This window comes from Hypanus sabinus, unplaced genomic scaffold (genome assembly GCF_030144855.1).
Source record: "Hypanus sabinus isolate sHypSab1 unplaced genomic scaffold, sHypSab1.hap1 scaffold_279, whole genome shotgun sequence".
Lineage (NCBI taxonomy): Eukaryota > Metazoa > Chordata > Chondrichthyes > Myliobatiformes > Dasyatidae > Hypanus > Hypanus sabinus.
The window spans coordinates 20,001-32,984 of record NW_026780928.1 but is presented as its reverse complement, the minus strand read 5'-3'; the positions used below and the strand labels follow the sequence as shown (position 1 = coordinate 32,984).

Genomic DNA, 12,984 nt, shown 5'->3' with positions numbered 1-12,984 from the left:
TTGTGCAGAATTTGCAAAGATAGGTGGAGGAGCGGGAATTGTTGAGGAAACAGAGAGCTTACAGAGGGACGCAGTTAGTTTAGGGGAATGGGCAAAGAAGAGGAAAATGAGACACAATTTTGGAACGTATATGGTCGTGCACTTTGGAGGAAGAAATAAACAATCGGACTATTATACAGATGGTGAGAGAACTCAAAATGCAGATTTGCAGAATGACTTGGGAGCACCTGTGCAAGATACCCTCAAGGTTAACCCCCAAGTTCAGTTGGTGGTGAAGAAAGCGAATGAGATGTTGACATTCAGGTACAGAATATAAGAGCAGGGATGTGATGTTGAGGCACCAAAAGGCACTCACACTGAGAGGATTGCGTGCGGTTTTGGGCTTCTTATAAATACTGACATCGGAGAGGGTTCGGAGATGTTTCACGAGAATGATTCCAGGAATGAGAGGGTCGTTGTTTGAGGAACATCCGGCAGCTCTTGGGCTGTATTCCCTGGAGATCAGGAGAATGAGAGGGCGTCTCATAGAAACGTACCGAACCCTCAAAGCCTGGAGAGATTAGATATGGAAATGTTATTTCCAATGGTAAGCGATTCTAGGACAAATGGCCACGACTTCCGGATTGAACGACGTCCTTTTAGAACTGAGATGACGACAAATTACTTTATTCAGAGGCTGTTAAATCGGTGCAATTTGTTGCCACGAGTGGCTTGAAAGCCAAATTATTTGGTGCATTTAACGCAGAGAGAGATAAGCTCTTGATTAGCCCGGGCATTAAAGGGTATCGGCAGTAGGCAGGGGAGTGGGGATGACTGGAAGAATTACTTTCGCCCTTAATTGAATGGCGGGGCGGACTCGATAGCCCAAATGTCCACTCCCTGCTATTATATCTTATGGTCTCATGGTCTTGTGGTCTCTCCACAGCTGCGCATGAACAACAGTCGAAAGTGAAGATGGGAAATAGACCGTACCGTCTGATCTGCCTACTCTGCCTAGTTACAGCCGCCCTCATCGTGACAGTGGCCGGTCTCTTGATCCACGGTGGGTGGAACCGGCTCCCGGTAGTGTCAGACCATAAGTAAAGGGAGTGGAATGAATTGTTATTAGAAAACACCACAGTGACACCGACACGCCCCTTACCGTAACACCGGTTAAAACCCATCAACACAACACTGACACACCCCAAAACGTGATAAAGACACTACCGTAACACAATCAAGACTCGTCCTGACACCGACACGCCATTCATCATAACATCAACAATGCTGTCACGGTAACGGCCTTCAACGAGACACAAGAACACTCCTGACCGCGACACTGACACGACCATCGCCGTGACACACACGTGGCAGTCACACTGACCGCAACGCACCCCTCACTGTTATATAGACATGCCTCTGACGGTATTACTGATAGACTGCTCAAAGCGACTCCGAAACACACCTCACAGTGACAGCGACACGCTCTTTACCGTGACACAGAGGTACCGTACACCGTGACAACTTCACTCTCCTCAACGTGTTTCGCGACACACCGCATCGTAACAAAGACTCGGAAGTCAGTGTAACACCCCTTACCGAGACAGTATTCCCCCTCAACATAACACCGATGTACCACTCATTGAGGCAATTACCCACATCTCACCCTGACACAGGCAAACCCATGAACTGATACCGATTGCTGAATCCACAATTACACCTACATAGTACTCTCCGTGACACCGTCGGACAGCTCAGCGTGACACTCTGACACACACCGTGACCACCGTGAAACAGATATACCCCCGCTCTGTGAGTCCAGCATACCCCAGACCATGACACAGATACACCACCAACCGTGATCCCACCAACCCCTCACCAGGACATTTCCCTCGCCTTGACATCGAGATACACTTCGTTGTGATCCGGCACAACTCCCGACGGGGCACAGAAACACCTATCACAGTGACACCGAAACGTCCCTCACAGCAACCGGCCATGCCCACCACAAAACCGTCGCAGGCCCCCATGACAACAACAACAGAACGTTCACCGGGACATTGATAATTCCTCAGCGTGACACAGACACGCCGCTCAACGTGGCGCCGAAGCCTCTCAGTGTGCCACAAGAACATGCTTCACTGTTCAACCCTTCACCGTGACACCGATAAAACACTCTCTGTGACACATTCGTTAGCGTGACACTGAGTCACGCGTCACTGTAAACGCTAAACATCCTTCACCATGCCTCTCAGTATCACAGATACGTTAGTCTAAGGTCAGTTCCGACCGAAAATTACAATGAGTTAAACTCATCCCTTCAATCCAAACTTTCCTTGCTCAACTCTAATCTGTCTTTTCTTACAGGAATGCACAGCGATCTCCGTCACCAGTTCACTGAGATGGAAACGAAGTACAGATCTGTCAACGAAACCAAGGCTGAAATCTGTGATTTTTTGAACAGCAGAAGAGGTGAGGCATCATCCCCCTCTTTCACCCTCTCCTCGTCACAGGGCAAGCATGGAGAGAGGAAGCGACACTCTGTGCGTGGAATCTGGAGCGTGTAAGGAGATAGTATGGAGGATGATTCACTCAGTGTATGACCTGGTGAGTGTGCGATGGGGCTGCCTGGAGGAAATTTCAGTCTGTCACTGAATCCAGGAGGGTGTGATGGGACGTTGTGGAGATGGATTCATTCTGGGTCTGATCACGGGATTGTGAGACTTACCATTTTAGCTTCACTCTGTGTCTCACTCCGGCAATGTCTGATGGGACAGTATGGATCCAGCTTCACTCCGTGTCTGACAGCGGGATTGTGTGTTGGGACAGTGCAGAGTGACGTTCATTCTACATGACGTCGGACTGTGTGATTGGATATTGTGGAGATAGTCTGAATGTGTGAGCGGAATTTCGCTTTGTGTGTGAACACAGGGGAGTGTGATGGGACGGTTCAGAGACAAACTGACTCTGTGACTCTCCAGGAAGTGTGTGATGGAACGTAATGAGGGAGATTCACACTGTGTTAGACTCGGGAGTGTGTGATGGGACCCTGTGGACGCAGAATCCCTCTGTGTCTTGCATTTTGCGTTGAGAACTTGTAGAATGAGAATCACTTGGACATTGTGGAAGGATCTAAATTAAGTTCGCTTACACAGGGAGTGTGTGAGGTGCAGTGTGGAGGGAGATTCACTCTATGTCTGACACCAGGAGTGTGTTATGAGACGGTGTGGATGGAGTAACACCCAGAATCTGACTCCACATCTGACCGTTGGAATGAGTGATGAGGACATGGAGTTAATGTATGCTGTCATGGGAAACGGAGAAAGAGCTTCACAAATGTCTTTCTCCAGGTGTCAGGAATCGGTTAGTACTGAAAGAGCTACTCTGTGTCTGATCCCTGGAGTATGCGAATGGACACTGTGATTGCTGCTGAACTCTGTGCCTCACTCCGGGAATGTGTGAAGGCACGCTGTGGAGGAAGCTTCTGTGTCTGGTCTGGCTGCAAGATCGTGTGATTTGACAGTAACCAGCGTGCAGTCTAAACCTGCGTGTGTGTGTGAAAGAAAGAGAGAGAGAGAGAGAGAGAGAGAGAGAGAGAGAGAGAGAGAGAGAGAGAGAGAGAGAGAGAGAGAGAGAGAGAGAGAGAGAGTTTCACTCTGTGTCTGACCACGGGAGAATGCAGAGTGTGGGGGAAACGGGCTGTGTGACGAGGCTCAGTGGAGTGGACACCACTCCACTTCAGGGGTCTCTGATGGGGCGGTGTGGAAGGAGCATCTCTCTGTTTCTGACACACTGAGTGTGTGATGGGATAATGTGTCGCGAGGATCATTCTGTGTCCTGCTCAGTGAGTGTATCAGGGGAGTGTACAGATAGCCTCAATCTGTGCCTGATTGGAGAGTCTAAGATTGATGATGTGGAGGGAACGTCACTCTGTGCCTGATCCTGTGTATCTGTGATGGGACGTTGTGGAGGAAACATCATTCTGTGTCCCTCTCCAGGCAGGTACGATAGGAAAGTGCGGAACGAGATTCACTCTGTGTCTTGAATCCGTGAGTGTGTGACGGATGGTTTGGAGGGAAGGTCACCGTGCCTGATACTTGGTAATGTGCGATTGGACAGTGCGGGAGAGATTCACTGTGTTCCTTTCTCCTGATTTCCAGAGCAGGCCTGTTCCAAGGACTTTGTCACAAATACTGACAGGCGGTACTACGTATCCAAATTTGCAACATCTTTCCTAAAAGCGATGCAAGAATGTTCAAAACGTGAATCAAGTCTTCTTGAAATCAATTCCCAGGATGAAGCGGTATGTGTCACAGAACGAGAAGATCCCACAGTAACACAGGAATCATAACACATACGTGTGGTCAGACACAAAGTGAATCTCCCGCCACAGCGTCCCATCACACACTCCCGGGGTCAGACACAGAGTGAATCTCCCTGCACACCCTCTCATCACACAGTCCCGGGGTCAGGCACAGAGAGAATCTCCCTTAACACCGTCCCATCACGCAACGGGGTCAGGCCCAGAGTGAATCACACTCTACACTGTCCCATCACACACTCCTGGTGTCAGGCACAGAGTGAATCACCCTCTACACTGTCCCATCACACACTCCTAGTGTCAGGCACAGAGTGAATCACCCTCTACACTGTCCCATCACACACTCCTGGTGTCAGGCACAGAGTGAATCACCCTCTACACTGTCCCATCACACACTCCCGGGGTCAGGCACAGATTGAATCACCCTACACACCGTCCCTTCACACACTCCCGGGTTCAGACACAGAGTGAATCTCCCTCCACACCGTCCCATCACACACTCCCGGGGTCAGACACAGAGAGAATCTCACTTCACACCGTCCCATCACACACTCTCGTTAACAGTTTTCGATTCTCGGCATTAATCAAAGGAATTTAATTTTACAGAGTTTTGTTATCTGCTCTCTTATCCGCCGGAACGTTACTTACTGGATTAGACAATGCGAGACCGGGTGAGATTTGGAATGATCTGGGGTGGCAGTTGGGGAATGACACTGTTTTGAGGGGAGAAAGTGGGATTAGTTTCCGGACTGAGGTAGATTCGTGAGAAGAGGGTGGGGTAATGGAATTTGCTGTCGGGAGAGGATGATACGAGGTTTAGGAGCGATACGGGTCTGTCGCGGGACAGGGCAGTGAGATATTTTGACGATTGTCAGTGGACTCCGGGGATTATTTCCCTGGGATTATTTTGGGTACTGACGCAGGGCTGTGGGAATTGTGAGATGCCGTGGAATTAGCTTGGAGTCTGACACAAATCTGTGGGGAGCAGGAGGCAGAGTCGGATTAGTTTGGCGACAGGCCTTGCTCTGTGAGAAAGAGTTATGCAGCAGGATCGGTTTGGGCTCTGACACTGATCTGGGGGAGAGATTAGGACAACTGGATTAGTTTGGAGACCGATACGGGGATGTGGCAACAGAGTCGGTCAGTGGGTCCAGATTGCCGACTGACGCAGGGCTGAGGGAACGGTGAGGGGCAATGGGATTAACCTGGAGACGGACAAAAACTGTCGGGAGGGAGAGGAGCCGTGGGAATGATTCGGAGACCGACAGAGGGTTGGAGGATCGTATTGTGCCGATGAGATTAATTCCGGAACAGCGTATGTCTGTGGAGGGTGGGTGGAAGGTTAGGATACTTGAATTTGTTTGGTGAGTGGAATAGATCTGACGGGAGAAAGTGGGTGTGTTCGATTCGCACTGGGTCTGCCTCAGGTCTGTGGAGACCGCGGGACGACGGGCCGCAGGCTGTAGGGGAGGTGGTTAGTTGGATTAATTTGGTGACTGGCACAGAGCAGTAGGGAGACATTGGAACACTGGAATTATTTTGGGAACGACCCAGGGCTCTGGTGATTGCCCGGATTTAATGGGATTAGTTTGGCAACGGGCTCGTGTTCCGCCGGACCTGTTTCGTCTCTGTTCATTTTTTTTAACCATTTATTGATAGGGATGATGCCACTGGTCTGCTGTACAATGTGTCCTCCGGAAGGTCCTCCTGCAGTGCATGCGCATCGAGTGGAGGGAGTGACAATTGCCTTCATGAGAACCACCATTTCATCTGCGAGTATTCTGCCCCCTGCTGGCCGGATATTCCTGAAGAGATCCAGCTTCTCTGTCAACAGCCCGGAGAGCCGACTTGAATCAAATGATTTTCCCTTTCTTTCCCTTCCATTTCTCTCCTCCACTCTCACTCAGCCCATCCAATCAAAATCCTCCCTGCTGTGTCTGCCCCCACCTGTTACTCTATTGTCCTCTTTTTGCAACCCCGTTCTCCCCACCACACATGGACAAACACCGCTGTCCATCTAACCCCTTCTTTCTCGCCATCCCTCCCCCAACCAGCTCTTCCTCACTCCCACTATCTCTCTACCCCCTCTCCTCATTCTACTTCCTCGACCTTTCTCCGCCCGTTATTTAACCAGTCTCTTCCAACCTCTTTATATTTCCCTCCCTTTCGCCCTATCTCTGCCGCACTCTCTCCTTCTCCACTCCGTTCACTCTAACACCTGCCTCCCTCTGATCTCGCTCTTTCTATCTCCTCTCCACCTACTCTGACCTAAATCCTGTCCCGTCTGGGTCGCGATGCCCCAGCTCTGGGTCAAAGTCTATGCGCATACCGTCAGTCTGTGCCCCTCTTGAGTTTATGTAACTCTGTACGCTGCAGCGAATAAAGACCCCTTCCTCTCTCCATCCCTGTTACTCGAGTCCCGGCAATATTCCTGTAAATCTCCCTCTACATTCTTTCCGGCTCAATGGCATTTTTTCCCAGAGCAGGGCGACCAAAACTGTGCGGGCTCACTGACGTCCTGTCCCACGGCAACGTGACCTCCCGTCACATGTACTCAGTGTCCTGACCAGTGAAGACCAGCGGGCCAAGTGTCCTGTCCACTCGCATCGGATGTTTCCTACTGGAATCTCCATTTGATTTATTATCTAAGACTTACATGGACTAGAATTTCTCTGTTTGCAGCATCAGTGCGGTGCAAGAATGTAAAATTAATGTAAACTAAAAATATTAATAAATACTGCAAAAATGTGGAGTTAGTTCTCGTGCGTTGAAAGATGTGATGGCGCACTGGATGAAGATGTCCCATTGCCTCTCTGTGTTTTGGAACTTCTCCCCGTTTAGGCAATGGTCCGCACATTTATTTCTACAACCAATGTGCACGACCATGCATTTTCCAATATTGTGTTTCACTTGCCACTGTGTTTAACATTCTGCTATTCTGTCTGTCCTTCTGCATCCTGCCTTTTTACTGGTTAGTTGGTTGGTGGAGAAGATCAACAAGAATGAGCTATTTCACAATTATCTGGGTTGAACGTCTGACACTTTCTTGCTCAGTTTTCCATCCTTCCAATGTCCCGCTGTTACCTCTGACAGCCCCCCAGTCTATCCACAACACCTCCAACCTTTATGTCATCAGCAAACGTGCTAACCACTCCCTGCACTCCCTCATCCAGTTCATTTATAAAAATCACGAAGAGTAAGGGCCCCAGAAGAGATCCCCGAGACACTCAACTGGTGACCGACCTCCATGCAGAATATGACCCGTCTGAAAGCACGATTAGCCTTCTGGGGGCAATGTCCTCTTTGATCCTATGACTCCTTACTTTCTCAGCAAGCCTTGCACGGGGTAACCTATTAAATGCCTTGCTGAAATCCATATACATTACATCTACTGCTCTTCCTTCAGCAATGTGTTTAATCACATCCTCAAAAAATTTTATCAGGTTTGTAAGGCACGACCTGCCATTTAAAACGCCATGCTGACTACTCCTCCAGTTTAGTTTATAAATGGAATGAAGGCCATTATAAATGGATGTTTGGCGTCAGGAATGATCTGGCAAGTGCGGATTCGGCCAGGTTGATTTCTGGCAAAGATGTACCTGCTAAGTTGGAGCCCAGGCGCTGTTTCATGAGAATTGTGGGAAGTTTGGAAGGAGAGAGGAACTTCAGTCTAGAGGATTGGGGACCAAACACTGTGAATGGGGAAGAGTGCCGGATAACCAAGGGGCGGAGCAGATAAGAGTTGAGACTGGGTTTGACGTTTCGGAGATTCCTGATTAATTTCTGGATGCTCCATTAAAGGAAGTGTCAGTGTCTTTGAGGAGGGTTCAGTGGGGATTCACTGGGATGCTGCCCGGTATAGAGGGCAATAACTATAGGCAGTGGGGAGAATTTTCGGTTTCTTTACTCTAGAGCGGCGAAGGCGGAGGGGACAACTGGTAGAGGGTTATCTCACTAGAACAGACACTGATGGACCAAGAAGCGAGTGTTATAGCCCCCAGGATAAAAATGTCTAGTACAAGAGCTTATGCATAGAGGTGTGAGTTGTAAGTTCAGAGGAGGTGAGGTTGACACATGGACTGGTGGGTGATTGTACTGTGCTACCAGAGACGGTGGTGAGGGAAGATCGATAGAGCCGTTTCACTGGCTTTTTGACAGTCACGTGGATTTACAGGGAATTGATAGAGTTGGACGTGTGTCGGAAGAAATGATTTAGATTAATTGGTATATCAGAACATTGCGGGCCGAAGGGTCTCCCCTGGTCGGTGATTGACGTTCACAGCTCTACAGGAGGGTCAGGGAGAGTTTTGAACTGATGGCATGGGAAACGCAGTGTGCAGGGTAGATGAAGGAATATGACGCTGCATTGAGAAACTCAGTGAGCGACCTCTCGACACAGACTGTGAACGAGCCTCACAGACACCTCCCTTCACTATGACACCGACACAGCCCTGATCGTGATACCGTCACAGCCCACACCGAGACATGAATGCGCCCTTCATCGTGAAACAGTCGCACAGACACGCCCCAGCATAACATGAACACACCGCCCAACGATACCGACATACTGTCACGATCTTCACTTCAGCAAGGGCACAGTCCGCTACGTATGCATAATCCTCTCCCTTTCCAAGAGTGCTCCCCAACGTCATCTATTTTCGCTCTCCTGCAATACTCCCCCTCTCAGTCACAAACTCCCAACTTTACACCACTCTCGTACCCGTCACCTCTCGCCCCTCCCTTACAAGTTGCCCCGTCTTCGTGACACACTCCCTCTCTGCACACACTCCGTTATCTCCTGTCTTCCCTCCGCCACAACCAGTCTCGGTGCCACGCTGGATCCCGTAAAGGTGCAGTGAGATTAGTCTGGATAATGATGCGGGGTCGTGGAGAGTGATCGGTGTAGTGATCGGAATAGTTTGGATACTGACGTGCGGCTGCGTGGAGATCGCAGTGTAGTGAGATTAGTTTAGAGACTGACACGGGCCGTGGAGAGAGTGCAGCAGTGGGTATATTTCCAGAAAACTGTTTTGCTTCTTTTGAGATTTCCTAACCCCGTTTGATAGGAAGGTGGCCTCTCATGAGGTCTACAAGATGAAATCTGGAAAGTTCGAATGCACCGAATGCAAAACGTCCAGGAGTTGTTCGTCTTGCGATCGTGTTAAACACCGTTTCATCTACGAGACGGAGGGAGCGGTGTTGCCCTTGACGGGACTGGCTGAGTCTACATCCCTCTGCAGTCTCTGATCACCCTGTGCTTCGTCGACTCCACACCAGGCAGTGATGCGACTGGACAGAGCACCCCGCAGCGGACATCCATAGGCATTTACTCGTGTTCAATGAGAGACCAAATCGTCACAAACTCCTGACGTCACAATAACTTCCGTGGTCAGGGAATTATGGATGGTGTCAACCCAAGTGCAGAGTAAGGTCTGGAATTAAATCAGACTTAGACTAAAATAAACGACGGCGGTAACTACATCCGAAGTGTCAATCACAACCCACAGTGCTAAAAATGGATTTCCTACGGTTGAGCACTGAGTGCTCAGCACAATCCATTTAATTACAGACATTCCAGGAAGGATTGTGACAGGCAGAAATTGGTAGTCCGAGTGTTAAAGTGAAAGTGACAGGGGAGCACACTCCAAATCAGGCCTCAGCAGAGCCTTAAAATTAAATCCTTGCCTGGGAGATGAATGCGAACCTTTTATGAGCCTTCCACACCACCGAGTCCTTGAACAGTCCAGCCTGGTGGTGGCAAAGGTTTTAGTGCCCTACCAGGTACACATTCTGAACCCGATGCCCTGCGAGGGTTCACCCACCAGAAGGACGATTCTTACATCGGCCTAGAAAATAGAGGTTGCAGAAGAGAAGGGAACGAGCAGAGCCTAACATGGTGCCCATCTCTAACTTCTTTTTCAAATGCAACGTGACTTTCCAACGCGTGTACTTACTCAACTGCAACCCCCTTCGTCTCCGTCATCTCCAACCTCCCCGACATCAGAACAGTTCCCCTCCACTAAAATCCTATTTGCCTCCATGACTCCCTCCCTCCTGTGCACCGCTAAACATGTCAATTGTTCCAGCTTCTCCTCCTCATCCCCTCCCCCGTCTCTGTCAGTTCCTCCCTCTTCCCCACTCTCGGTTCCTGTCACTCTGTCCCTTCCAATAACCCTTGCCCATCTCCATGACCCCCTCGCTCTTCTACACACCGCCAGACTCTGTCACCACCAGCAGTGACAGCACCCTATCCTGTTTCCGTCAACCCCTTCCACCCCTACGACTCCCCTCGTCGTCAACCCCTTGTTCCCCGATGATCAACCTCGCCACAGTCAGACAAAACATCCTCTACGTCACAACCCTACCCCATTGTCGTCATAGCTTCCCTTCTTGGCACCTCGACTCCATTTCTGCTTTGTCCCCTACACCTCACGCCGTCTCTGTCATCTCCCACTTTCCCAACCCTTCTACCCTTCTCTTTGAAACGCTGAGTCCCTGCAACCTTCCACGTTTCCGTCATCCCGCTCCCTCCTCTACCCCGCTCCCTTTCTGTGTTATTGTGGAATTGTGGGGAAGAGGGAGACGTGACTTCTGGTATTACATCACCACACCACAACATCCGCCACCCGATGTTGATTTCCCCTACCTTCATTTCCATCACCGCAATCTTCTCTTACACACCACGACTCCATCAACCCTCCGTCTACCGCACTCCTTGCTCTCTCCGTCATATCCTCCTTCCCCATCTCCTCTCCACGACTCCCTGACCCGCTCCGTCCCCTCCACCTTTCACGGTTCAATTAACACTCTCGATCCTCTACCACCCGCCCCCGTTCATCTGGAATTCTGGGAACGAAAGGGGAGATGTGACGTCTGGTGTTACCATCCCAACCCCCTCCTCCGGATGTCGATCTCTCGGTTCTGATCCTGTTCCCTGCTCTCTGTGGACAGGCCGGTCTTGCGGTTCCACACCACTTTCACCCAGTGACCACTTTCTCAACTCCACTTCCCTACTCCCTCCACCTCAACCTCTTCCACTTCTCCGCTCTTCCCTGATCACCATCTGTACACGAACACACGCACAGTCTCCGAGACAGATACACAATGAAGGACTACTGGAACGGCGGAGTGCTGGGGGTGGTGAGACGAAAGCAGCTTCTGAACCCCGGAGTGTGTGAAGGGACCGGGGGGAGGGAGATTCAATCTGTGCCTGACCTCGCGTGGCGTGAATTTCATTCATTGTTTGAATTTCTGTATCGGTGTAATGAACCGGAGCAGAGGGGGCTTACCTGGGAGTAAAGGTGTGGGCAATCGCAGCGGACATTGTTCCAGTTAGAGGGCTGATCCAATTTGACGCTGTAAGGAGGAGAGTCTCGGATGACAGAAGGCACAAAACGTTTGGTAGATTTGTTATCGGTTTATAGATTGATTTTATAATTACAGTTAGAAAGAGCTGTAAGCATTCCTGCAGGAGCGTTGGCTGCTTGACCTATGGGTTGTGGGAGGGTATGGACGCCTCCAGAGTCCCCGACAACTTCACCTGTCAGAAGGTCATCCAGCTTCACCGCCTATCACTCTTCGTTACAGAGTTCGAACTAGAACTGGATGATCTCGGGATCATTCGGGAAGCTGAGCGGGTTATAGGGAAGATGTATAGAGATGTATTTACACTCAAGGTGTAGCATACAGGAATCTGGGTGACAGACAGGAAAGTGAAAGGGGTTGAACAGCCAGAAGCAGTGCAGGCACCCCTTGTGACCAACCCGCACAATAACAGGTAGACGACTTCCGATTCTTCTGGATGGGAGGAGAGAGCTGCAAATGACCAAGCAGGGGTCAGTCTCTCCGATCAGGTCTCTCGCACTGACTATGGTTCTGTGGCTCAGCAGGGAGGCGGGTGAAATCTGACGAGCTGTATCGATAGGGTTGTCTGCATTAGAGGAACGGAAAAGAGATACTGTGGACGAAAACCAGATTCCTCGATGGTATGTGGTCCCCAAAATACAAGATTGTTGCTGGAATTGGGGAGCATGCCTCATGAGGTTGAGTGAACTCGATCCTTTCTCCTTGGAGCGACGGAGGATGAGCGGTGAACAGACAGATGTGTACAAGATAATGAGAGGCATTTATCGTGTGGATAGTCAGACCCCTTTCGCCAAGGCTGAAATGGCTTGCACAAAAGCGCATTGACTTATGGTGCTTGGAAGTATTGCAGAGGAACTGTAAGGGTCAGGTTTTTTTTTACGTAGAGTGGTGAGTGTGTGGAATAGGCTGCCGGCGGCGGTGGTGGAGGCGGATACGATAGGGAGTTTTGAGAGACTCCAGGCTGGCTGCATGGAGCTTGGAAAAATAGAGGTCTATGGGTAAACCCTAGGTCGTTCTAAGTTAGGGACATGTTCGGCACCGATTTGTGGGTGCAATTTCTTGTGCTGCAGATTTTTCTATGTTTCTATGTTGGCTATGTTATAGCTACCAGTATATAGGAACGAAGAGGGACTCGTTTCGGCAGGTGTGGCCAAAATTAATAAGAACTTTGAGTTTAACATTAGTGTTGGAATGAGATCTTCAGACATGTGTATCACCAGATTCTCTTCCACTGAAGGTGCGAACTCTACAGACGGAACGGTTTCATTTCATTTCAATTAATTTCAATTGAAGTTTCATTGTAATTTCAACACAGAGAA

At 49.8% G+C, this 12,984-nt stretch overlaps 1 protein-coding gene across 1 annotated transcript; it reads left to right on the top strand.

Annotated features, from left to right (window-relative positions):
• The first annotated feature begins 884 nt into the window (after positions 1-884).
• On the top strand, positions 885-6,973 carry LOC132388224 (C-type lectin domain family 9 member A-like). Its single transcript, XM_059960568.1, has 5 exons — positions 885-1,042; positions 2,347-2,451; positions 4,140-4,282; positions 4,907-4,971; positions 5,960-6,973. The coding sequence occupies exons 1-5, from the start codon at positions 895-897 to the stop codon at positions 6,150-6,152; spliced, it is 654 nt and encodes a 217-aa protein (XP_059816551.1). The 5' UTR covers positions 885-894; the 3' UTR covers positions 6,153-6,973.
• The last annotated feature ends 6,011 nt before the right edge of the window (positions 6,974-12,984 follow it).